The sequence below is a fragment of the Natrix helvetica genome (genome assembly GCF_964273705.1).
Source record: "Natrix helvetica genome assembly, chromosome: 8".
In the NCBI taxonomy this organism is placed as follows: Eukaryota; Metazoa; Chordata; class Lepidosauria; order Squamata; family Natricidae; genus Natrix; species Natrix helvetica.
In genome coordinates this window covers 27,367,054-27,392,601 of record NC_138559.1, presented here as the reverse complement: position 1 = coordinate 27,392,601, position 25,548 = coordinate 27,367,054, and the positions used below count along the sequence as shown (strand labels likewise).

Here is a 25,548-nt window from a genome sequence, read left to right as displayed (position 1 = left end):
TCTAGGAGCCCCCACCTACCAGATGGTAGAGCAGGAGAGAGCCCACCAACAGGTCTTCTCCATAGCAACTCCTCTCCTTCAGACTCCCATCCTCATGGCCATCCGGAGTCAAGTGGAGATTTAGGTCTTCCAGCTGTCCTTCGGGAATTTAGTAGCAACAGACGTAGATACTCCGTAAATTTAACTCACGACTTTTTGTACCTGATTAAATCAAGACATAGGTTACTCCTTTAATTGATCATTACACTGATTTGCATTCCATTTTATACTGCCATAAGCTGCCCCAAAGTCCTGGTTTTAAATCTGAGAAGTGATTTTGTATTGATCATTTTTCAGCCATCGCCTGATTTCTGCCAATCAAACCCTCCAGCCCCATTTTTTTTTTTTCATTTTTTCCTATCGGAGCTATTCGAAAGGGTCCCCTCTGCTCATTTCCATGAAGGCTAAGCAGGGGCACCCTTTATGTTCAAACACGTGTCTTCTCTGCTGGCAGCATCCCATCAAGGCCACTTTCTTATTTAGATGTTAACCAGCTGTTTTATATCCTGTCTGGAAACTTGAATAAGTGTATTTGCATTATTTAATAGCTCTGCAGACTTATGCCATAAACACATTTCAGGATAATATTTTCTTAAATTTTGTTTTAAATTTTTAAAGGAAGGAAAATTGATTGCTGCTCTCAGATCAATTCTGGAAGCAAGAGGAATCATGTTGGGCAAATGCAGAAGGAAAACTGCTCTCTCATTTCTCTCCAAATGTGCCAGTGTGGCCCTCCCTATTCAGCTGATTTTCTTTAAATCCATTTGGAAAAAGGACTGTAAGCAGAAGAAACTTAGTTTTCCTTTATCCAGAAAGATTGCAAGAATATCCAAATGCTTTCTTATAAAAACGAAGCACAAGGACTTTAAATAGTCAAGTGAATTTTTTTTAAAAAGAAAGAAGCCAAGGCATTTGTCTGACATGCTTTTAAGATCCCTCTTGACTATTTCTCCAAATATTGGTTGACATTTAGGCGGAAAAAAAAGTTGGAACTATTCAATTTCCTTTGCTTTGTAAAAGATGCAGCTTTGCCCTTTTTTTTAATGGCTCAGGGAAAACAACAGTGAAAACAACCTGAAAATAATGTGATCTTAAGTCAGTTTGCTCCAAATCCATAGATTTAAATAGCTCATTAATCTGAAAGCTTTCTCCTCTTAAGCAGGGAATTGATCACGTCTAGAGGCTTAGCTCACCCCAAATGGGTTGCCTGCCAGAAGCTAGTTAGAAGGGAGAGCCAGTAGAATGGACAGCACTGGGGTTACTGATTATAATGGGACCACCTAAGAGCCACGCCTGCCCAGGCCCTACAGAGGAACTGACAGGGGCCGCGTGCTTAGTGCAACTCTGCTCTTGCCCCTGGAGTGGCCCCTGAGTCTTCAGCGCTTCGGTTCTCTTTTTACTGGCATCTTTATTACAAGTCTGCCTGTTTCTGATGTTGGAACCTGGAGATGTTACCCTAGTTGTTCTAAGCAAGTAGCTCCTCAACCATTCCAAGGGCTTCCGCATCGTAAGGGCTAGCAATAATCTTAGGGAGGGAGGGAGGCCTTCTCATTTGCAGGAGTGGCAAAGGCCGAGGTTACAAACATCTTTCTCCAAACACCAGGATGCCAGGTGGCCTTATTTCACCAGGAGAAGAAACGGTTCCGGAGGGCCACCTGTCGATTGGGGTTCATGCATCTCCTGAGAGTTTGGGGTGTGTAGAAATGGGTTATCATTCCAGAGGGCTTCACAATCACAGCTTAGACTAGGGCCGTGATGGCAAACCTATGGCACGTGTGCCCAAAGTGGCATGCAAAGCCTTGTCGCCCGGCACATGCGGCCTTGCCTGTTTGTCTTCTGGGTTTCTGGTGCGCATGTGTGTGCAACGATCAGCTGTCCTTAGTGCACATGGCAGTGCTGAAAACAGGTGTGCGCATGTGCGCTGGCCAGCTGATTGTCAGGTGCACATGTGCACCGGAACCAGGAAGTTTGGCTTTTCCAGAGCACGGCCTCGATGAGCGCGCTTGCGGGTGCACTTCCCCATCTCTGGACTAGGGTATCTGTCTATGAAGCTGCTCTCTAGGATGATAGCTCAATGTCAAAGTCAACGGGAGTTCCTGGATGTCAACATTTTCCCTGGCCACAGCGCGCAAAACCCTAAGAAGTCTAAGAACTCCTTCTTTGCCCTGAAGAAGGATCATTTGGATGTAAACAAGGCTACAGGTGCAGCTAAACCGGTGGCTTAATTGATAGCCAATTATGGCTATCTCTTCCCGTGTCCAGTGGCCAAGAGGTAGCCACCTTCTTGAAGTTAACTCTGCAATTCAGCAGCTGTAACTTGAATGGCCAGCAAAGCACCAAAATAAAATAAATGAATTAACCAGCTGACAGTCCACATAGTGCAGCAAGGAGGGCTCCACCTTTGTCAACGCCAACCTCGGTTCAGAGGAGAAGGTCTCCTAGGACCAACCTGAACATTGCAGAGTTGGGAAGTAGAAGGACACAGAAAAGAGTCACCTGTCATTTGTCAACTCAAAACATGCCCTCAAAATGTTCCTCTTTCTCCCAGGCAAGAGAGGCTGAGGTGGAGGTGACCAACCCCACCATCCACCTTCTCCCAAGGTTCTCCTTCTCCTGGCCTTATCTCTACCCCCAAACAAAGGCATTGTCTTTCTGGGAGATCAACAGACCTTGGTGCTCGTATCCCTTCCGTAACCTTGAGCTGAAACGCATCCCCATCTCAACAGCCGTTTCAAAACTAGCGAAGGGACACCTGTCTGAACCTACATACTTCAGGTTTGGAGAACACGGTAGTGTCAGGAAAGCTGGAGGAGATTTATGCCCCCCCCCCAAAAGAAACCCCACACACAAATGTACTTTATCAGCTTTGAGATGACTTTCTAAGCAACAGACCCTCAGTGATTTTTCCAAAACATTTCCCGTAAAAACACCCAACTTGTCCCAACTATAAACCGGTGCTTTTGAAAATATAGTCCAGCAGAGCTCTAGATTGGTAAGAGGAATATTCTAACTGGCCAGGAGACTGACATATATACAGAAACCTGGAAAAAGAGCCTGCCACATGTTGAGCGGTTCATTAGAAGAACCGAGCCTTCATCCTAGGGAATTCTGCAGTGACACCAGTTGGAGGGGAATCCTTTTTGCATGTATTTATGGGTGAGTGGCTTTGAATGTTCCCCTTTGTGTTTTGTGCTTTCCAAATCGAGCAGACCAAGATTTTCTCTCTCTCTCTCTCTCCTGACACTGTATTGGTCTTCTTGCAGATTTCAAAGACACGAGGGAATCTGCCTGCGTGTGTGTTTATCTATCTGTATTCTCTCTCACACACACACGCCTATCTGTGCTGGAAGTTGGCCCCCTTTGCAGCCAACTCCAGTCAGGTGGCAAATTGCCTCTTGGAGAAATGTCCCTCTCTGTTCTTAAGTGTTTTGTTTTTCTTGCCCTGTGGAACCCAGAGAAACCTGAGTTTGTTTTTATTTGTAAGGCTTTACTCAGTTGCCCAATACTGCCGAAGAGCTGGACTATGGGGACCTCTCAGGTAAGGGCTGGCCTCCGTGTGCTTGTCTGCATCTGCTCCACGCCTTGTTTGCATTTGGCCGCTTCTCCCAGCAACACAACTCCCCCCCCCCCACCAACTCCCCTGCAGTTCTGGCCCTTCGTAGCATTGCGGGCCTCTGGACTCGGAGGGACCGTCTTCCCCAGCCCCTTGCCCGAGCCAACTCTTCCCGGCTGCCAGAAGCCGAGCAGCCCCGGTTGCCCGAGATGGGGGCATCAGCCCCAATGGCCAGAAGGTTTAAGGGGGGGGGGATAAGTGACCTAACAAATTGGGATTTGCAGGGTTTGTGGTTGGGGAGGGAGGGAGGGCGGGATTCTGACTCCTCATTGGAAAGCCTTTTCCCCCTTGAAATGTGAATTATTTTGTCAAAGAGGGAGGGAGGGAGGGAAGTAAGGAGCCTGGGCACAGCCTACAGGTTGCTGCATCTGGGGGTGGCGGGTGGGGGCTTGGCATGGCTGCCTATCCCGTCAATGGAGCAAAGGAGGTGGGTCCCTCTCCTGCCCACCCAGCCCGCACGTTAATGGCACCCCGGCTTTATTCCTTTACAGCAAATGGCCCACCTGCCAGGACAGAGGGTGGGCGAGAAGGACGCCCCTCCCACCTTAATGCCTGCCCTTTGCTTTGCACAGGATGCTGCCCTGTGGTGCAGAGGGTGGGAGACCCTCCCCAGTGCAGCCTATTCTGCTTTGTGCTTTATCTTCTAATCAGCAGCCGCAAATCCAGGTTGAGAAGGCCCCCGGTCTCTCCTGCCTTGTAGATGGTTATCCTCCCATTCTTTTCCAGTTTCTGGAGGGACTAAGCGGGCTCCTGTTTATGCAGCCCCAGATTTCCTTCCCTTTCTGCAGGTTGTAGAGCATGGCACAATCAAAAGGGACCTGTGTAGTTTGATTAACTAATCAAAAACTGATTAGCACCTTTGTTCATAGGGGATGCTGATTAATCAATTACTATTGATTGCAAGCATGGCTTTGGAAAAGAGATGTCTGGAGAAGCAGCCAATAAAAATTGAGCACCTGTCATAGTGATTAAATTTATTAAAACAAAATACATTATTCTTTATGAAGCTATCTTGAAATGGGTCACTGAAGGGGAACGTATTGATTGGGGAAGGATGAACTCCTTGAATTTCACTCGCTTAAATTAGAGACCAAATTCAATTATATTGCAAGACAAACTCTGGGTTTAAATAGCCCATCACTAAATTAGAGAAGGTGAGGGGATAAACTGGGCTAATGAATAATGCCAGGCAGCCAGGAGGGTCCGCGTCCCCTTTTCCGGATTGCTCTCCTGGGAATAAACATTCCTGAGTTGTCGCCATAAATGAGAGCCGTCCGTCAAAGCTTTGAGCCGCTCCAGAAAGCGAGACTTTCCCCCGGAGGCCAGAGCCCCACAGCTGCCCTCAGCTGCCCACCTTCCTCCTCCAAGCCGTCGAGTTGATCTCTGGAAGCCCATCTCTGAATTCCAGGGAGACGGAGGGGTTGAAGTGGGTCTCTCTTGGTCAGGCTGCGGAAGAGACCCAGAGAGCCTGGATCGGATGCCAGCTTCAATCTGCTGCGGGAAGGTGGCAGTGGGCGCCTCTCGGAGTTTCCCCAGGGCTTTACCAGAGCTGTCAGAGCAGAATCGGGGATCTGTCCCCATCAGAGGAAGGGGAGGATGGGGATTTGGCCTTGCCTGAAACTCAGCTGCCCTTCTTTACTTGGGGTGGAGCCAGTGTTGAGAGGGTGAAGCAGTTGGGAGGGGTCTCGGCCCCTCCATTCTCCAGAGTCTGAGGGGGCGAGAAGACCTTCCGGTCTCAGCTGCAGCCTCTCCGGAAAGTTGGATTTGCCACCGGCTTCCGTGGTGCCAGGCAGATTTTGCTGGGGAGCAGAAGAGAGGCAGAGAGGCCTAGTGTGCCTTTGGTGGCAACTGCAGTGCAGTTCAGAGGCGAAGGGGATGGGGAAACCGAAGTGTTCCTGCAGGGGGGAAGGAGGCTGCTTCGCCATGCTCTGAGCATCCCTCCTGGCCGTGCCCTTGCTCCGAGGCTGATGGATGGCCCTGCAGCCCAGAAGGAGAGGGAGCGGGGAGGCGCAGGTGCGTTAGAAGGGCAGTTCGAACATTCCTTTACAACAGGAGCAGTTAAAACCTCTGTGAGAGGGAGCCTTAAATCTAAATTTGCCACAATTAACAGGCATGCTGAGCCCACTTGGTAACCATCCATCAGCCCTTTGCTTTTACAGCACAAATGCTGTGAAAGCAAATTGGGTGATGAACTTCGGTCCGGTTGGCCTGGCGCTGCCCCTCCCGTTCCCCAAAGAGACCCCTTTAATACCTGGGTCTACATAGCTTAGCAGGAGAAAATGAGACCCCTCGGAGCCCGAGAGGTAAATCACAGCTATAAAAGCCACGCTGGGTTACTTAAGTGCGCAGCGTCTGCCTTGTCCGGGGCATTCGGCGTATCAACAGCAATGGCCAAGCTGTTTGCAGCCGGTGCTTGTGGGCAGCAAGAGGAGGAAACACGGCTGGAAGCCCTCCGTGCAGTTTGCACCCAGTTTGTGGGCAGCCTCGTTCTTCCTCTCCCTGCACTTCCAGTAAGTGACGCAGCCGGTGCGGTCACGGGCAGCCTGGATTTCCAGGGATCCGGCCGGCTCTGAATATTCTCTGTTAGGAGAATCTTTTCTTGTCTCCTGTGATCATGAAGCCAGGAGATCCTGCCCTCCTCCATTTTCTTTGGGCTGAGAAGGTGGCCAGCTCCAGCTTCGTTCCGAGGAGGACAAGGGTCTCGAGCTTTGGGGGATGTCCAAGGAGGTGCAGGCAGTTGGGCAGGCAGGAGGAATCGGTCACAATGTGGGGGAAACAACATTGATTCAGCCGAAGTTGCTTTTTTGCTCAAGGGGTCTGCATAATAATTCCAACAATCCCATTCCCAACCTAGAAGGTGATTCTTTGCAACCATCATTCAGCCGTGCAAACGACGTTGGTTTCTTAAAAGTTGACGTATCTTGAGATGATGTCACCGCTGGGAAGGGGCCTTCTTGAAAGCCATTCTGAGCACGGCCTCTCGCCCATCCTTATTTGCAGAATTTTGTGGGCTGAATTTTGGGGGTAGAATGTGAGGGAAATGGAAGTGGCTAAACTGAGATCTTAGAAGAGCTAACCTCTTTCTGAGATCTCAGCTTAAATTCTGGGTGTAAATGAGATAACTCATGCTTCCTATTGATAAACTTTCAAAGCTTGGCAGTGGGTAGTTAAGATCGTACAAATTTGTGACTGGGTCATTACAATTACGTCAGTTTCTGAAATGTTGTGGGGGTTTGTGAGTGTCTGTGAGAAAACAGTAAGTATTCTCCTTAAAAAAACTGTGTTTCCTTTTGTGAATGGAGAGCCTATCCCTAAAATGTTGCCCAATTAACCTTTTAAATAGGCCAGATCGCAATTGGTGCAGGCTCTCTGAGTTTACTTATTTCCTTGCAGACTTTTCCCTACCCAACTAGGATATCCTCTTCCATGCCAGTGAGTGAGTGGGGGGGTTCACTTCACGTTCCTCGCACCCACCGCCCTCCTTTGCACTGATGCCGTTCCCTAGTTAGGTAAAGAAACGGCAGCAAACCAATGACGGAGCTCAGAGAGCACCCAAGACCCCACAGTCCAACTTTGAAGGACAGAGATCGTCTCCCATTAAAATCACCATTGTATTGGCAGAAGACCGTTCCCTCTTGGTGCTTTTCCTCTACACTAGACGGGCCAATAATGCAGAAGATAAACTCTGTGTACTAAGCAAAGCCAAGATTTTAAATGATCCCCCGTTAAATATGGGAACAATTTCCACTCTTCTCATAGTCCCAAAGCAGTGGTGGTGGTGTTGATGCTGTCCAGTTTTGAGGAGCATCTCCTAGCTTTGCACAAGGCACTTCTGAGCCGCAGCTGAGGACCAGGCAGCAGCGTCCCCACTGATGGTCCTGCCCCCAAGTCAGAGGTCATGGAGTAAGCTTGCAGTGGGATTCTCTGGGGCCAAAGCGAAGGCCCCGATGCCAAGGATGGGCTTGTTTCCTGCCCATTGCACAGCAGGTGCTTAAGTAGCATGATTTGGGGGTTGATGGATGGCAGAGGCTGCTGCCCCACAGAGTGGGCGCCCCCTCCCCCCAGAGCGTGGGGTTCCCTTCCTTCTGCTGGCTGCCCCTGGGCAGGGAGCGTTGGGCACAGCTCTACCCCCAGTTCTCCCTAGCTCTTTCTGGGAGGCACCTGGATAGAAACGCTAGCAGGCTAAGATGTATATTAACATCTTAATGAAAACGCCGTGCATGGATCTACGTTTACTGCTCGGTCTGACAAGAAGGAATTAAATGTCAGAAGGATTTGTAGCATCTGTAATTGAATTGGTGCTGAGAAAAGCAAACCTTAAGGAAGAAAGAATAACACATTAGGATTAGCAAAAAATGTGGCATTTTCTCAGAATTTGCCAGTGAAAGTCTTCCCCGCTCAGCTCGGAACGGGAGTCTTGGAGCTTCCGGCGTCCTCTTAAGAGAGCAGCTGAACTGGGACGGCGCTTTTCAGTCGCCCTTTATTGTTAAGGTCAAGTAATAGTTTTCCACACAGGTAAACTCTGGGATTTCCCCCAGTTGTTCAGTGGGGGCGCTTTGGTTTCATCAGTCAGCGACGGTCCCCTCTAAGATGGAATGGATTCCATTCTGTTCTTTGTCAGACATGTCAACAGGCAGCTGGACAGCTGGGGATAGACCTCAATGCTCAATTGCCAGGTTGATCAGCAGATAAATCATCTTTGACACTCAAAATACCCCCAACAGAAAGTGATATATAAAATGAAATAGCCTAAACTCTCCATAAATCATCTTGAGTTTCCCCTTGGCATTTTTCCATTTAAAAGCTGGACTTCAGTTCCCAGAATTCCCCACCTACCTGCCCATGCCTGCTGGTGGATCCTGGAGGTGATGTCCACCTAGGTCAGAGGTCTTCAAACTTGACAACTTTAAGACTTGTGGACTTTGAAGTCCACAAGTCTTAAAGTTGCCAGGTTTGAAGACCTCTGACCTAGATAGATGTTGCCCAGCCTCGGATATGCCCCGGGGCCTTGAACTGGCCAGACATTGAATTGGAGAAGGTGCTGGGAGCCTTGAAGTTCGCCACTAACATCAACTGAAATGTTTTGAAAGGACAAAAAAAACCAAGAAAGCCCAGCTGCCTTTGGGGAAAATCACCTTGGGGACCAAGCGCCACTTGGCTCTGGGTGCTCAGCAGAGGCAGCAACCCCCAGCAAAGAGCCGCCCCCCCCCCAAAAAAAAACAGCCAAGAGGGACCCAATTGATCTGTCAGAGTAGTAGGTCCTCCCATTTCCCACCTGAACCAACAGCTGACAGGTAGAATTGGGGAGGGTGGGCTGCTGCTGACTGGGGAATTCTGAGAGTTGAAGTTCACCCAACTCAAGAGTTGTGAAGGTTGAGAAATGCTGGTCTAGACACACCCCTACTCACCCTGGAGGCAGGGCCATTGTAAATTGTGTCCATAGATGTACATAGATGTGACTTGAGTCACACCAAGGGTTCATTCAGACATGTGAAAAGGAGTCTCGTTGACCCCCTTAGCTTCCCTGCCCAAGACGGTGCTCCTCCCCCTGCCTGACCCTCTTCCCTTACCGTGGGTGGAAGGTTGGTGGTTGACCCATGGCAATGGCAGCCTTATTCCAGGTGAGGGCGGCTGTGGCCCTTACCTGTCTCCTCCTCCTCCTCCTCTTCCCTGGGGGGGAACCAGGATTTTGCTCTTCCCATTCCAGTGAGCCAGTTTGCCTAGACAGCCTCTAATGGGGCCTCTGGAAGACTCTTAATTGGGACTATATTTTTTTTTAATTAAACTTCATTTTGCAGCAATTTTTGGCCAGGAGTTATTTACTTACCTCCGAGTGTTTAATCATGGCGCAGATTTGATGCTATTCATGGGGATCGTAAATCCTCCCCCCCCCCCCCCCCCGGACTGAAAGCCTGCTATCCGGCCTCTCTCCTCCTCCGAGGACCCCGCTACCTGCACCTGTCACGGAACTGCACACTTGATCGATAAACTTCAAATATTATTCGAGGCGGGGGCCTCCAAGAGAGGACCCACTCTGGGGAGAGATCAATCTTTCTTTAAAAATGGGCTGGAATTTGCACAACCGGCTCTTCCTGGCAAAACGCATTTCTCTCTGGTACCCGGGTGGGCAGGGGGGCCTTTATTGGCCAGGCGCTTCTTGTAGGGAAAGATTTAAATGGCAAATCCTTCACATCGGACTTCACAAATCATGTAAAGTTAAAAGAATTTTACTATTTCAGTTGCTGCTGTGCTTAAATTGTAAGGGACGGCCAGTAAATCATTTTAATGGAGGTGTCACGGTTAAACTCGATCAAAAAAATAAAAAAAGAGAGAGGTGGGGAAAGGCGACCGTGGCTCCAAAATGTTAATGTATTAATCAACAGGAGAATAATTGTCTTTTGCTCCCTTATAAATCTCGGTTGCCATTAGAGGTGCAGGGAGGGCTGCTGAGCCACGTCCCTAAATTAAAATTGTTTACATTGCTATACATTAATTTTACGTAGCCATCCCTCACTCGGGGCTCACTGCGGTTTCTCCCCAGCTGAGCCAGTCATTCCTCTTCCGACAGAAAGCATTGAGGAGGGGGGAGTAGAAGAGAGCGAGCAGCTCGTAAAAGCAAATTAATTGCAAGGCAAGATGTTAAATAAATAAAATAAAAGCAATAGGCAATGATTGCTTTTTGTCTTCAGTTCAGAAGAGGTTGATGTCGCGTTTTTAAATCTCCCAGGATGGGGAGGGACGCAGAGAGTGGTTCAGGGCCAACCCACCACAACCCCCCCCTCCTTTGACAGGTCTTTGTTTGAGGGTGGGGGGACATTTGTTCATGGGGCTGCAGCTGCAAGGTATGGATTCCCTATATTGGAAGGTCCCCCAAACAACGTCTCCATCCTTCCAGTTGCCTCCCCTTCTGCCAGCATCTAGTAAGTCCCACCACCCAGATGCATTCCAGCAGTGCCCAGCAGCCACCCAGGGTCCCATTTGGGACTCTCTTGGTCCAAAACAGAGGCGCCGAACCTTGCCAATTTTTAAGTCTTGTGGACTTCAATTCCCAACTCTGGGAGTTGAAGTCCACAAGTCCTAGGGCTGCCAGGGTTGGACACCCCTGGTGTAAAAAAAGCCACTCCTCTGCGAGGAAGGGGGATTGAGGTTGCCAGGGACCATCCTGACCATCTTCTAATTGTGGCAGATTCTCGAGCAGGAGAAGAGAGCGCCATCACAGCGGTGGACCATGCGGTGATTGGAGGAGTGGTGGCCGTGGTGGTCTTCGCCATGCTCTGCCTCCTGATCATCCTGGGGCGGTACTTCGCAAGACATAAAGGTCAGTGCAAGTGTGGAAGTGGCTCCTCGACAAAAGTGGGATCGGGGCAGAGGAGAACTTAGATGTCCTCTCCTTGCTTCTATGGACTTGGGGGGTGGTGTCTCATATTTTCAGCTTCTTCCCCGCTTTTCCAACCCAAACAAATGGAGCCCTTCCCAGGGCTGGGCAGAAGTCCATGCAAGCAGAAGCAAAAAGTGGTAAGAGGTCCTCCCTCACAGGACTTGTAGAAAGTTATAGATGCCTGAAGCAACTGTGCCATTGGCCCAAGGTGGGTTGAGGAGAGGCTGTTTGGTTGCCGGGGATCAAAGGTTGGTGCCTAAAGGCCCCGGCACACCAGCTGCTGGAGCATCCCTTGGTGCAATTCTGTCCAAATTCGTATAAATCCAGATGAATCCTCACATGACTCTTCAGAACCTCACGGAGGACTGATTTGACTTTGAGCTGACTCTGATCAGGCTCCTGGCTGGGGGGTTTGGAAGCTCTTCTCCAGGAAGACCCAGAATTAGGGAAGGCCGGTCTCCATTCAGTCCCGCCACCCCCACCAAGGGCAGGGAGGGAGGGTGAAGAAGGGCCTGGCATGGGGGAGCAGAAAAGGTCCCAGTCAAAAGCTGGCATCATAAGACGGGGGTCAGGGAGGGGAAGGCCTGGTAGGAAGAGGCTGGGGGGCTGAGCTGGGGTCCCTGAGGCCTCTCTCCTTGGTGCAGGTACATACTTCACCCACGAAGCCAAAGGAGCTGACGACGCAGCCGATGCCGACACTGCCATCATCAACGCCGAGGGCGGACAGAACAATTCTGAGGAGAAGAAGGAATACTTCATTTAGAGCCCCCTTGTTCCAGGAGGCGCCCAACGGCCGGGCTGAGGGAGGCCCAGGCCCTTCCAAGAAGATAAAGACAATGACGTTGGAAGTTGCTACCAGCTTACAGCTTTTTTAATTTGTCTCTTTGTGTGTCTTTTCTTTCTTTCTTTCTTTCTTTCTTTCTTTCTTTCTTTCTTTCTTTCTTTCTTTCTTTCTTTCCCTTCCTTTCCTTTCCTTTCCTTTCCTTTTTATTTTCTAAATTTATGGCTGGCAAATGTGTGGGGATTGAGGAGTCCCAACGTAAACAAAAAGGTGTTCTTGTCAAGTGCACTCTGCTGTGTGACACTTCTGTATCATTGGGTTGTTAATTCTCTGGCCAAGTTCAGCTTGGATTTAGTTTAGTTCCATCCTTTACAGAAAATTCTGTGCCTTGTTTTATTTTTTATTTCATTGGAGGGAGGGGAGGAGGGAGGGGGAGAGAACCTGCAGTTTCATACAGTTCTTACCTTTTTTGTTTTCTCTTCCTAGACTTTTTGGAATTGTCTGCTGGAATCCCTTGAGAAAAGATTTGGGCTGGTTGGTTATTTTTTAAAAAAAACTTGTTTGGTTTTGTTAGTTTTTCTCTTCTTCTACTATTTCTTCTTCTTCTCCTTTTTTTTTTTGGTTTGAGATTCTGGGTTCTATTTTGTTGTTGTTGTTTGAAACCGTGTCATCAAAGGAGAACCAGCACACCTTAGATTTCATTGTTTGAAACTGAGTGTATCCATCATCCATCATAATCCCTTGTTGTGAGAGCTTGGACCAATAGGCTTTGTAGGAGGAGGGGCAGCCGCTGCCTCAGTTTCCAGTGCGCAAAGACGAGCACCTGGGCTGGTGCTGCTTCTCACCGAGAGCCCGAAGCGTGCTGGCTTGAGCACCTGCGAGCAAAGTGTGTGCCTAGGGAGCCAAACCTTCTTTCCTTCCGTGCTTTTCCGCACTCCTGAGTATCTGGACGGGCGCAGTCGGCCTGCAGAGACCTTGTCCAAGATCTTCCCCGAAACGGTTCCATGAACGGGGGGCGCAGATCCTTCGTGGACAACATTACAAAGCCGAGTCGTACAAGGGGGAGGAAAGGTTGAGTTTGGCTCTGATTATTTTGGTTCCCAAAGGTCCCGTCGGTGGCTCCCATTTTGGCCCAGCACCACTGTGATTTGCTGGAGACAGAAAACTCTGTGAATTGGCCAACTCGTTCCCTTTTGCTTTTTTAAAAATTTTCCTCCCTGTTTTGGTTCTGCGTATTCTTTCAGCCTCGTTTGATCCCTTCTTCCCTTTGCACTTGGCGACAGAGGTCCCGCTGGGATCTCGGCCTGCAAACCCTGTGCGTGACCCATATTGGGCGCCCCGAAGTCACCAAGGCAGAGGCTGCTTGCCACGCCTTTGGATGTGATTTTCGGACAAAAAGCAGAGTGGGGATGGAAGAGAAGCGAGCCTTGCCCTCCGGCTGGACGGCCCCTGCGCCTCTGTCCCCAGGAAATCAGCGCAGCGGCTGACACAGGAGCTTTTCATTTACTGGATCTAAAATTTTTCAGGCTGAGTGGGTATGTAAGACAGAGAGAGAGAGAGAGAGAGAGAGAGAAATATTATTTTCTTTTCCCTTTTCCCTGACTACAGCTCCCAAATGCAGTCTTAGTTCCCTTCCTCAACCTCCACCTACCAATGATTTATCAATCTTTCCATGGTGGCGGAAGTAGGGAGCAGACAACCAACACCACGTTTTCCTGATGGGGGTTGGACACCTGAAGCTCTGAGAGAGCAGAGAAGCTTTCTTCTCTTCCCCAAGGCTGGAAATGGAGGCATCTCCCTCTCGGAAAGCCCGGGGGAAGGACGGAGGGAGGAAGCATTGCTCCAGAGCCATCTAAGGCGGTGTTTCCCAACCTTAGCAACTTTTAAGACACGTGGACTTCAATTCCCAGAATTCCCCAGCAGCAACACAACGCTGGAATTCTGGGAGTTGAAGTCAGGTTGAGAACCGCTGCTCTTGGAGCACTGGGTCTCTCCGGGAAGAATCCACCTTGGGAGCAGGGTTGGCTTACAGGGAGGCACTTAAAGGATACTGACTGATAGATTTGTATGGCTGTCCTGTTATATACTTGCAAAGATTTATTGCGGGGAGGGTGGGAGGGAGAGAGAGACTTATCATCTCTTTATGTCAACATCTTTTTTTTAAAAGAAAAGAAAGGCTTTTGAAAATATTTATTTTTAAATTATTGGCAGAAACATTTAGATGTTAACCTTTCGCTGAAGAATTTGGCACGCGAATCCCGTCCTTTTTAAAAGAACCTTCCCGTCTTCCCTCCCCCAACAACCTCCCCCCACCCCACCCCAACCTTGCCATCCTTAAGCCATGAACCCCAAACCCGGCCTTTGGCTGCCCCCCCAACCCGTTTTGTACCACGCCATCTTGTTTCTCAGCCTTCGGACCCACCGGAGACCCCAGTCGGGGGGCACACTGGCAGGCAGGCCATGGACAGCTTCTGAACGATTTTCAAGAGGGAGGGGGCCTTTTTTTAACCACCACCGATCCCAGAACTGGCACATCCTCTGCGCTGAGCGGCTCATCTTTGTTTTGGAAAGTGTACAGTAGTGCCGTGTTCCCGATGTAACTTTGACTTAATACTGTTGAGATGTCTCAGGTTCACGTGTTTTGATTGGTGTTTCCGTCTCAGGTAGATTGCAAACCTTTTGGATCCCACACCTTGGAAGAGACCGCAAGGAGCAACCCCTCCCCCGGGGAAAGGATGGGCGGTGGTCTTCCATCATCGCCCGGGAAGCAGGCTCTTTTGAGGAGGGGGCGGCGGTGGTTGTCCCTGCAAGTGTTCCGTGCACTGTTTGAAATGTATTGTTAGCTATTGATTTGTGCAGGCTTAGATTCCAAGAGTTAGGAGTTGAGAAAGAACAAACTTGTTTTTTGGGCTTTGGTCATTCGGATGTGGTTTTATTTTTTTCCCCTTTTCCTTAAGGCAGAACAAAAAGGAAAGTTGAGGAGGAAAATGAAGGGTGCGTAGCTGATGCCAAATAAGCTTGTTCTTGACTCGCCCTTTGACCTGTTTTAATTTCGCCCCCTTAGGCCGATTCTGTTTAAGGTGTCCATGGATGATGTTACAGTGTAAGAAAACGCATAACCATCTCTTCCCATTCACATTTTGTATTGGTTCATGTATACCATTTTTACAAAAGAGAAAGAAGTACTATAAAGTATCTGTCTTCTTAATAAAAACAAATTAATGTTACAAAACTAGCGACGATCCCGGTTGGTGCTTATTTCTCCCTTCTGCCTCCGTGAGTCTCCTGGCTCTGTTCTCCGGGGCTCACTTCATGAAGCTGAGAGGGTATTACCCACGGAGCCCCTTCCAAAGGCAACTTTAAGACAAGTGGACCTCAACTCCCAGAGTTCAGAACTGCTTCTGAATGGTCATTGGTGGCCCTGCTGACCCCAGGGCTGCCTTTGAGGCCTTCCGTTAGCCAGAAGGTCTGGCTGATGAGGGCTTCCCCTGATCCAGCAGCACTGAAACACCTCACGAACACTACCCAACGTTTGGCCTCTGCTTCCTTGATCTCTCTGGGGTCTTCTTGACCAGCAATGGTCTAAAAGACCTTTTCTCCAATGGGTCTGCCTGTCCAGGGCCCCCACAGTGGCATTCACGAAAGCCCAGTGATGGCAACAGGTAGTGAAATGCCTCTGAATTCTGGGCTTCCTTGTTCCTCCCTCAAGGGTGTCCTGTAGCATTTTCAAGCTTGCTGTTAAATTATTTGTGAGGAAATGCTCTCCACTGGAGCTGTAGGGGAGGTTTTTCCACTGACAAGCCTCAGTGGTTTTTTGTCTAATTTCAAAAGAAGATCAAGGGAAGACTGATTCCTTCAGGGCAGGCATTGGAGTTGGCAGACGACGTTTCCCTGGACGTTGGTGTTGGCAGGAAGGCGAAATGGGTCCTCTAATGGCCCCATCATTCATTGTCCTATGAAAGCCATAAAAGGAAAACTCTACTCGATAGAAGAGAGTTCTTCCTCTGGAGAAGCCTTGCTCTTTTCTGCTGGAAAAACAGTCTGTCTTTCTCAGCGTCTTGTCCTTTGTCAAAAGGAAGCTTCATCTGATTGTGTTTCTTGAGTGTCAGGCTGAAGGAGAAAGGGATCTGGACTTCCCTCTCAGGATTTGGTTCTTTCCCTTGATCTGCTGTCTGGTTTGAGCACACTTAATACTGTAATAATCCCTTTTCTTCTCATTGGCTGAGCCGTGATAGAAAAGGTGACCAAACGAGGCAACCAGGGATATTTATTTGGCCAGAAATGGCTGGGCTACGTAATCTAAAACTGGATAGTTGCTAATTCTCTTTCCTTCTTAAGCTAAGATCCTTGAGCAAGTTGAACTTGTGGGCCTGCTCCAAGACGTGTGTTCCTGTGCCTTTGCTCATTTGTTCCAGAAGAGGAGGTTTTTCTGGAATAAATGCTGGCTTGACTTGGATCAAAATTTAGAATTAACTGCTTGGCCGATTTTCCTATAGAATTGAGTTGCCTTTTGATTAAAGGTCATCCCAACATTCCCAGTCTTCTTTAAATGGGTCATCTTTAGCTTTGGGTTTCAGCTGCTCTTCTGTGTCCCCAGAATATCCAGGTGAATTCTAAGGAGCATCCATCAACCGTGATACATCTCCTGTGGACTCCAGTCCCATAGGTGACGTTGTCCACAATGAAAGTCAACATTCACTTGGTCAAACTGAGGCAGCTCCTCTGTGGTTGATGTCCAAGCAGTTGACCATTTGCAGTCTGTTCCACAAAATCCGAGTCTCTGCTTTTCTGCAGCTCCAAGGGTTAAGAAGGGATGCCTGAGTTTGCAAATAGGACAATAAAATTGCAAACACCAGGCTGATGGTAATCTACCAGAACATAGCAACATCATCTAGGGTTCTCCAAAAACTAATTGCTAATTTCTCTTCCCTGACTGATATTTGTTCATATCAATAAGGAAACTTAACTATTTGCCCAAAACGTATTGACTCGGGTCCTCAATAGGAAACAAACCACAAAGCCTTTAGATGTCTCCTTTAGAAGAGGTTGTCATGACGTGAAGCTTTTCAAACACTTTCCTAGTTCTTTGGATTGTGGACCAGAATTATTTTAAGAGCCTGTGGCTTTACCATGGCTTATCTACAAAAGGAGAATGCCCCCGTTTCTGAAGCTGATCTTTAAAGCCTGGAAAACAAGAGCTTCAACCGCAAGAGCAGAAATCAAAGTTTGCTGCTCCTTTCTAGAAACTCATTGCCTTCTCCTGAATATGCCTGGTTGCTTCATTTTCCCAAACCTGATCGCCTTAAATCTTCCTTAAGTGATATCTCCTCAGGTTAATTAATCTCCAAGCTTAAACTTGCTGTGAGCAGCAGGCAGTCGGTCCTGAAGTCAGCAATGCTACGATTGCATCTCCTAATGCTGTTTATCCTGCATTAGTGTTTACTTAAGGAGAAAATTGATCTGTAATTGATATTTCAATCTTCCAGAGCTGATGTGGGGAGAGACTAAAAAAGCAGACTTTAGCAACACAGAAAAATTTGCATGTCCATCTCCCTTCTGCTCTGCCTGTCCCATATTAATGCCAAAAATGCAAGTTGGATTACATTTGGCTGTTTTTTTAAAAAAGAACTTTAATTTGGAGGAGGGGGGAATCTGTCAGGGATTATTGTGAAGATGGCAACAGCCCCAAGTATCCTTGTGGGAGGCAAAGGCTGCCCCACCAGGCCCTGCTTCCGGGTGCTGCCTTTCCACTGGCATAACATGCTTTTTTGACTGAAGGTTCCTCTTGATGCAACCGTGCAAGGTTTTCTGCTCCCCTCCCTCCCTCTTGATCCTCTGCTATATTGCTTGATCAAACGTCAGAACTGGCTATTTGGTTCCCCCAGTAGTGCCTTCTTCAGGAACGACTGCCAGGTGGAGAATGTCCTGTCCCTCAAAAAGTCACAGGTGTTGGGGAAATGTCAGCTTTGCTCAGGAAAACAACAATCAAAGTCGCTCTGGAAGTGGTAGTTCTACTCTTTGCTCCCTGGTCAAGCTGCATCAGAAATAGGATGTCCATTTTTGGTTGCCATGATATATACAAGAAAGCTCTTGAAAAGTTGGAGAGTAGAGTAGAAAGTAGCAATGTTGACAAAGGTCTTGGAGGCCAATCCAAGGAAGAACGGCTAAAGGAATGGGGTATCTGTAGCCTGAAGAAGAGAAGGCTGAGCAAGCGGTTGGAAGCAGTTTTTCCCTGCTTGAAAGACCGTCATTGAAGAGGGGGCAGGGTATTTGTTCTGAGTGGTCCCTGTGGTTGGGCAAAACCCAACAGGTGGCACTTCATAGAATTCCAAATTTAAAATAAGGAGGACCTTCTCTGCATGAGAACTATGAAGCTGTTGGGCAGCATGGCCGCTGGGGTGACTTCCAGCAAAGGTCTGGGATATCCTGAGGATTTCCACCAAGTTCCTGAGCACATTCCAAGCTCCAGTTCTCTGTGCCCACCCGAGGAGACAACTGGAGCTTCTCTGCAGGGTTTTAGTCTGTAGGGCTCCTTGGAGCTCTCCTTGGTCCTGATTTGGCTGCCTGCTCCACACAGAACTGCTGCTGTGCCTGACAGGCTGCTTGCTGGCTTCTTAGGCAACCCACCCGGTCTAAAGTTGCTCCGTGTGAGTTCAATTCCCCTGCCTGGATGTAGCCCAATCAGAAATCATTGGGTTTTGCATGTGAGTCTTGGGTAATCAGAGCATTCTCTTACTCATTGTATTTTAGCTCATAAGATTCCTAGTTGAACCCTCACAGCTCTCCTTGTAGAAACTTCTCAAAGTAATTTGAGGTTTCCCACTGCTCCCGCCTCCAGTTTTCCTCTGGTTTTGCACACACACACACACACACACACACACACACACACACACACCAGCTAAACCTAATCCTGGACATATTTCTTTCTGATGGTTTAGTGAGATACTTTCAGTTTACAAGAATGTCCATTACGTTACACAAAAAGATTGTTTTCTGATAAGAAAAGGAGGAGGTTTGGAAGTTTTACGATTTCTGGTTAGGATCTGCATAAGCATTAAACACGTAACCACAAACCCTTTGGAGAAACTGAGCTGGATAAGAACTTCCTGTCTTCAGGTGTTTTCCAGAGCTATTTCATGGCCTCCCTTTGGTTTCCTGCAAGAGCTGTGGGTCTCCTCTGGGTGTGTCGTATTGTTCTTTGGCTGAGCCGAGCCATTATTCTTACTCTGCGCACCTCCTCTTAGAAATGCCTGAAGTTTATGTGGCTGCTCGGCTAGAACCAGCGAAATCTTTTGTAACCTAATCTGCCTGCAGTGCATCTTTGGACGGCTTCCAAGAGAGGCTACAATTCCATTACAGCTTCCCACATGCTGCATGGGGTGGAACGACAGAGAGAGGGAGAGAGAAAGCACGGCTCCGTTTTTGGGATATTACAACCGTGAGCATTGAGAGAACAGTTGCCAGAGACAACAAGGTTAAATCATTCCTTTGTCTTTCACCGCAGAGTTACAGCTTGAAACCCTCAGATTCATCCTGCCATGCTCTTCTGCTCTCATGGACCAATTAGGGCGCCATGTCGGCGTTTCTGGACATACCATAAAAAGTCTACATCCAGATTGAGAGGAGGAGGCTTAAATGCAGGATGTCCATTATCTGAAGGCTCTACAGGCAAAACAATTTGGCCATAGGTGTGATTTTCCATTATCCACTAGATGCATCCTTTCTGGTCCTGCAGCAAGGGCAGAACTGAAGTCACGAGTCTAAAGCTAAGTTGGTTCAATGACTGGGGGGGGGGGGCTTGTTGCCAGGGAAGCCTCTGCAACTGGTTTCAGGTCCCAAGGAACCTTCAGGGCCCTTCCTACTTCAAGTATCTCTGAGTACACATAAGTGGGACTCAGAGATCTGCCATTTCAGCTCCTCACAGCATGGATCATCTAGACAGTCTTTGAACCTCAGTTAGGATGACCATTTCTCCTTCCGCACAATTGTCCTGCTGTTTTTCAAACTAAAAATACTCCTTATTTGGAGTGGCCAAAGTGCAGGAGTCCATTTTATTTGCTTGCTTGCTTGCTTGTTTAGTCAAATGAAGTGTCAACTTATAAAGCGTTGCCATGACTATTATCAGGTTGGCATTGGAGGGAGGGTTCCATGCATACCTTCGGCCAGAGTCGGATCTCATATTTCTACAACTTTGTTGGTGAATATGATTTATGACACAGATAGAGGGGAGGGGACACAGGGGTAAAGTTCAAACGCAATTAAGCGGAAGTCAGTTTCGGCTCCGCAGAAGAACATGCTAGAATGTTGATCCTAATAAATGAATGGATTTCTTTTGAACTTTGTCTCCTGGCTCGTAAATTAATTAGGTCATCTTCTGGAAACTTCACATGACGGATGTGGGCAATCAACTATCTTAAACCAGGCCACAGCAGTAATGGCCGCAGTGGAATTTTGGTGGGTTAACCATTCTTGCAAGTATCCAATATCAACCAGGGAAAAAATGCTGCTATTTGTGTATCGTGTGAGGAAAACAGAAGGGTGTAATAGAGATTTTCAATCTATTTCTGGGCCATGGTGCTCTTTTCCCTTTGCCAATTGTTCTGGCTAAGGATGAATTACAGTCTGCATATTGAGCCAGAATTGCAAAACTCTGGGTCTCGGCCAACATTTTGATCAGTTTCCCCGAGTGAACTCTCTTGCGCCGAGCACTTTTGTCCTGAGCACACCATCTGTTTTGCACCATTTGGAGGGGGAACTCAATGCACTTGCAAGAGCAGTGACAATGCACACCGGTCGCCCAAGTTTGTGGAGCTCTGGGGAGCCTCCACGGAAAACCCACATTTGGAAGAGGAGCGCTGCGTAATGGGCTGGTTTTGAGAGAAGCTCACAAAAGAGGAAAACTTTCTTGGGCTGGATGAGTGCTTACACAATGCATGTGCTAGCTGGGACACATGAATGAGTGTATTGCCCATGTGCCAATGCAACAGTTTGTAAATTGCACCCCTTTGTCTGTCTGGAACTGCTTTCTACTCTTTAATCAGGGTGAAATGCAGAAATGGCTGGAGATGAAGAAAAACAACTTGAGCATTAGAAAAATACTTTGCAGATCAAGGAGGGTTTGTTAAAGGCCAAACCAACTTGGTATTTGAGTGATTGTCTTTTGAAGTGCACAAGGGTGGGTTTGTCATTGGGATGGCCCAGAACAAGGCATTGGAGAACATCAACCTGGGAGCCTGCAGTGCTGCCCTTAACCTGTGAGGGGCAAAAGATGCTTTGCAGCCCCTGGAAACACCCACAGAGAGAGGGGGTGGAGCCCTTCTCTGCCCTTCCTTCAGCGAAATGCATCTTACCCATGCCAGTTCTCAACTGCAGAGTCAGGAAAGGATGCAGCTGCTTTAAAGAGTGGCAGGCAACGGTGCCCTCATGTGCCTCCTTTTGTTCTGAAGTGTCATTTTGTCTTTAAATCCAAGAATTGCGCAGCCATAAGTGCCTTCAAAAAGAGCAATATTCTGTTCTTGGAAACTAGGGATGGGCAGGGAAGAATGTTAAGGTGGGGAAACTGTCATGGCTTGGCATCTGCCCTTCCCCCACCTTCAGGGTTGATCTCCAAACTCCTGGTGCTTGGTGATCATTTTTCATCCTGCCCACAACATGGAGGGATCCTAGCGGGTCTGGGGTCTCCTGGAAGTCTGTGAACTTTGATTTAAAGTACATTGTTTGCAGTAGTAAGTTGAGCACTTCTAAAAGAATGAATAATTTCCCCCTAATTGCACAATTATTTTATTTTGTAGTCTTCGGATCCGTGGAACTTCAGCTACATCAAGTGAGGTATTACTTTAATTAATAAATAGTTTTGCTTCTGATAATTACTGCCTTGACTTTTCTGAAAACTTAATGCTACTAAAAGTCAAGGCTTTCATCTCTAGTGCTGCATAAAGTAATTGTGCAATTAGTGATAAATGTTGCTTTGACTTGTGGCATGTTAAGGAACAAAAGCAGGGAGGGCCGTCATGTTGTACGCGCATCTTAGAGATGTCACAGAGAGGAATCGGGAGGCGATGCCACCTCGAAGCACGGATCTGAGATAACTCGTCATTGATTGAGAAAAGGGCTTGACAGCAGGCTAATAGGTTTTCTGATGCTTCAGTCACAATTCTAGATATTGGTTTGCAATGCCGCACAACGCATTGGTTCTCCTCATCCCCCTACTATCTTCCAACATTACTGTATTGATTTGAAAGTCCCTGAGTTCAGCGCCTCCAACTTCCCATTTGTCATCTGGGTAGCTGTTATTCGGGCAAAATAAATACAGTTGGGCTAGGAGAAGTCAGAAGGAGGATTTCTTTTCCTTAGGATAGTTACACCATTGCAGGATCCATGGACTTCCCCTCTAGAGCCCCTCCTCTCCATTTCAGGGAGAACTCCATTCTTTAGGATTGAGCAAACCTTTTCAGGATGCAGCCCTCTGCTTCATCAGTTGGTGTCTCGGAGACAGCAGAAAACGGGAGTGGGTTTGGGATGGGCCACCCTGCCTTCCACCCTGTTTTCCAACTCAGAGATCCCTGTGTGTTACCTTTAAGGATGGACATAAACTTTGAGTCTCTCATTTTCAAAAAATGGAGGATGGTCTCTGTTTATCCCAGCAGCTCTTGGGTTCCAGCAACCCAAAACTCACTGGGAAGTCAGCATCTTTTCCAACTTTGCTTTGAAACTCTGATCAAGTAGACTTCATGCCTTCCACATGAGATCCCCTTTTGGCCCTCATGGCCTTCCCCACCCCCCATCCCAGGCCTTCCTTCCTCTATCATGCCCAAAGAAGAAAGTTGGAGATCTGTAAAATCGGTCCTTCTTAAAAATAAGATGTACTTTTTCATCCCATCAACTTTCCCCCTCCCCTAACCATAAACTCAGAGTTTCACAAATTAGTTGCAGAACTACCTTTTAATTCTTAATTCTTTCCAAGAAATTGAATACTTGGGTTTTTCACGAATGAAGGCAAATGTATGTGTCCCAGGATAATGTTGCAAGATCCAATCTGGATTGTTGGTCACAAAGAAGTTCCCTGAAGATGGGCTCCAGCAAGAGTCTGAAAGCTTGGAAGAGGAAAGTCCTAGTTCTGGTGACCCACCCAGATTGGATCTTGCAACTTAGGTTTTTGCTTAAATCAAACCTTCTTTTGCAGGGGACAATTACAAAGAAAGTTCATGTCGTCATCCTCTTCATAGGCTAAATGCAAGTTTTCATTGGTCTGACTCTTCTAAATAGCCATCAGCCCAGGCCAAAGTGGACCTATTCCGAAGCATTTCTTGACCCTACATTTTTCTTCTGTGGCGGCATGATGTGAGTTGTTCAAAAGCAAGCATTTATGGAGGAGAAATATGAAAAGAATGGTTCTATTTATAGTCTTTCCATAGGGTCTTAATACCAAAGCCTCAAAGCCAACTTGCATAATCAGTTAAGGAAATACAAAACAGGAAAATCCATAAAAGACATCAAAGCAACAGATGAAATGTTTTTTCTAAAGCAAGCAAATCCCATAATATGCATTAAGCCACCAGTAATGAATGGAAAATAGAAGTGTCAGAAACCAAACAGCCCTTCAAAGGTTCAAAGAATTGGGATGAGCGTCACCCCCATATAGACATCTCTCTCCCCCCCTCTCTCTCCCTCCCTCCCTCTCCACCTATCCATCCGTCCATCCATCAGTCTGTCCGTCTACCAGATTTATGTAGCCCACCAGCTCACCAAAGTTTCTGAACTCCTGTCACTCATCTTGAAGGGAGAGACACAAATTTGCTTGACTAGATGAGCTGGTGAAAAGCTAAAGGTGTCTGCAAGAAAGGAGGTTCTCTTCAGAAGCCACCATGAATTCTGGATGAAAAGATAGGACAGAAACGTAACACTGAAATATTATTTATGGGAAACTCATGAGATACATTAGAGAGCATAGCTAGGGAGCTTCTATTTATTCGGCATCCACTGAGGTTCTCAGGATAACTATGTGTGATTTTATAGCACAGTCATGCCCGAGAGGAATCGCTATTCCTAGAAGTGACTTGCAGCTCTGGCCCTGTGTTTTAGGGGAGAGATTGACAGACTGAGATCACCAAAAGAGCAACCAAGGGGACAGGGCGCTTGGGAGGAAAGCCCCACAAGGGATGGATTGGAGGTGTTGCGTATGGAGAAGACACAATAACTGTCCTCCAAGGTCTGTAGCGTTGTCATGCAGATGACGGGGCAGAATTGTTCAGAGTGTTCCAGAAACAAGGCAAGAAACAAAGCATTGAAATGACAAAGGAGGCAGAGAACAGCTGGACATCAGAAAAACATGGAAAGCGCTGTTCAACAATGAGCGACTCTGCCTTGGGAGACAATGAGTGTCCTTCACCAGAAGTATTTAAACAGAGGCTGGAGGCTGATGTGCCAGAGATGTTATTATGGCAGTCTGCAGGGAGAAGGGAGCTAGTTCAGGTAGTAACCCATAAGTTACTTTCCAAATGTTACATTTGATCCTACTGTTACATACACCCCCTACATTAATGAAAGCAAACTGATTCATTCAAGGCATCTGGGTTTGACACCCCTCCCACTCCCACCACTTTCTATTGACATGAAAGCATCTCCTTAAAACCTTGCAGAAAACAACAAACTCCAAATAAAGACAGGTCTATGACATGCCAGACTTCCTTCTATTTCTTTAGAGAAGCTCCCTGGAACTTGGTTGACTCCTCCGTCATAAAACATGCAAGGCCTCCAAAGAGAACCTCCAATTTCTTCTCCAGACCCACACAAATTGCCTGGTTGTTGGACACACAAAGGACCACTCCTGACGTTTGACGTTTGAAAAAAACAGCCATTGGCCACCAGCCTTCTTTCTCAAAGATGACCACTCACACACACCCCAATCTTGGTCTTTGTGGGCAAGTTTGAACAGGCAACAACATGCAGGTTCAAATCTCCAAACTCTCCAGCATGAGAGGGGTGATTTCTTTGTGCCCCTTCCAGCCCCCAAACTGGTCTGAACAAGAAAGGGAATTATTGAGACAGAGTGCTGAAATTCTCTGGCATTACAAAGTGGTTGGATCCCTTCCAGATGCTGAACAGGGTTTCACATCATGTTAACCCTCCTTCTTGTGGAAGGGCTTATCTTTTCCCTTCCTCTGTCTACCATCTCTTGAACATGGAAGAGTGGCTATTATTCCCTCATCTCCTCAACTCCAGATCTCCCAAGAACATTGCATTGGCAACTGCCCTGGGAGCAGCTGGTAGGGAACGGATTGTGCCCAAAGTATGGATCTACCCTTCCACGGAGATGCACTTGGGGGTTCTAGGACAGATGGCGTTCCTTCCAATTTTCTCCCCATTGGCCACCAAACGCCTTCTCTTACATATGTTGGCATCGCCTACTCTGTTCTGTGAAACTTTAATTTGGGAGACCGATTTCCAGCAGTGACCAAACCACCACAATCCTAGTGAATCAGCTCTCTGTAAATACTGTAGTTAATATAACTGTGCCCATAGTTAATAAGTGACAGATGAAGAGTATCATTGATTAAAAGATGAGGCTAAAGCCATAGCAGCACCCTGTACACTTATGTAAAAAGAGAAGCCCCCTCCCTGAGGTCAGTACGGTTCCCACCTACCCACCACGCCCCAAGAGTGACCCATTAGTCTCTCCAAATCTATCTTTACTCACAGGCCTGCGACGCAATGGTGGCTGAGTTTAGTCATTTTCTC

At 47.6% G+C, this 25,548-nt stretch overlaps 1 protein-coding gene across 11 annotated transcripts in view; it reads left to right on the top strand.

The window, feature by feature from the left end:
• Positions 1-15,046, top strand: part of CADM1 (cell adhesion molecule 1) — a 199,172-nt gene extending 184,126 nt beyond the window's left edge. For 5 of the 11 annotated variants that reach the window (XM_081961136.1, XM_081961135.1, XM_081961133.1 and 2 more), the window contains 2 exons: positions 10,839-10,970; positions 11,675-15,046. In XM_081961136.1, coding sequence (XP_081817262.1) covers positions 10,839-10,970; positions 11,675-11,793 — 251 coding nt within the window. In that variant the 3' untranslated portion in view covers positions 11,794-15,046. Of the gene's footprint in view, positions 1-657; positions 3,491-3,523; positions 3,578-10,838; positions 10,971-11,674 lie in introns of those variants that run through there. The other 6 variants (XM_081961132.1, XM_081961130.1, XM_081961126.1 and 3 more) reach the window with 3 other exon arrangements.
• Positions 15,047-25,548: the final 10,502 nt, after the last annotated feature.